The sequence below is a fragment of the Chiloscyllium plagiosum genome, chromosome 47 (genome assembly GCF_004010195.1).
Source record: "Chiloscyllium plagiosum isolate BGI_BamShark_2017 chromosome 47, ASM401019v2, whole genome shotgun sequence".
NCBI lineage: Eukaryota > Metazoa > Chordata > Chondrichthyes > Orectolobiformes > Hemiscylliidae > Chiloscyllium > Chiloscyllium plagiosum.
In genome coordinates, this window is record NC_057756.1 from 8,492,650 (window position 1) to 8,493,399 (window position 750).

Genomic DNA, 750 nt, shown 5'->3' on the forward strand with positions numbered 1-750 from the left:
CATTGATGTCATCATCAATCTGTTGTTGTGCTATCCTGTAAAATAACCACCTTCTCGGTCACATGTTGCCTGCCAGAACTAATTGCAAATAATGTATTAACACAGTTGTATAGTCCTTTGGATATATATTAAACCACAAACATTGCAGTGTCGTGATATTATTTCCTTATTGCCTATTCTGTTTGCATTCTGTCAGTTTTATTAATGTCATGGTCTGGTCTACTTCTCCATTATACCACCCCTTGTTGTCCATTTAATTGGATGTGGTTCCTACTTGTAGACCTCTGGATCATCTTCACCTCCCCCTTTGAAAATGTGATGTCCGGAGTTCAACCAGCCTTCCAGAGTGGTCAAACAAATTGCTTACCAAGGGCTCCCGCGTTTGCCTATTCCATTGTCTCTATGGACAACGCATTGTCACAAAGTTGGCATCTGAAAAATGGTAAAATTGTAAAATGAATTCAAAAGCAGTGCATGGTCCCTTTTAGAGATTGTGTTTTTGCAAGGTTTGTAGCTCAGGTTGAGGTTTAGGGTGTAGGTTTGCTCGCTGAGCTGTAGGTTTGATATCCAGACGTTTCATTACCTGGCTAGGTAACATCATCAGTGGCGACCTCCAAGTGAAGCGAAGCTGTTGTCTCCTGCTTTCTATTTATATGTTTGTCCTGGATGAGGTTCCTGGGGTTTGTGGTGATGTCATTTCCTGTTCGTTTTCTGAGGGGTTGATAGATGGTATCGAGATCTATGGGACAA

General features: G+C 41.5%; 1 protein-coding gene across 1 annotated transcript in view; it reads right to left on the reverse strand.

Annotated features, from left to right (window-relative positions):
- Positions 1 to 386: 386 nt before the first annotated feature.
- LOC122544245 (poliovirus receptor homolog) overlaps positions 387 to 750 on the reverse strand; it is a 36,903-nt gene continuing 36,539 nt past the window's right edge. The window contains exon 6 of the mRNA XM_043683322.1: positions 387 to 432. Within this exon, the coding sequence (XP_043539257.1) occupies positions 387 to 432 (46 nt within the window). The remainder of the gene's footprint in view (positions 433 to 750) is intronic.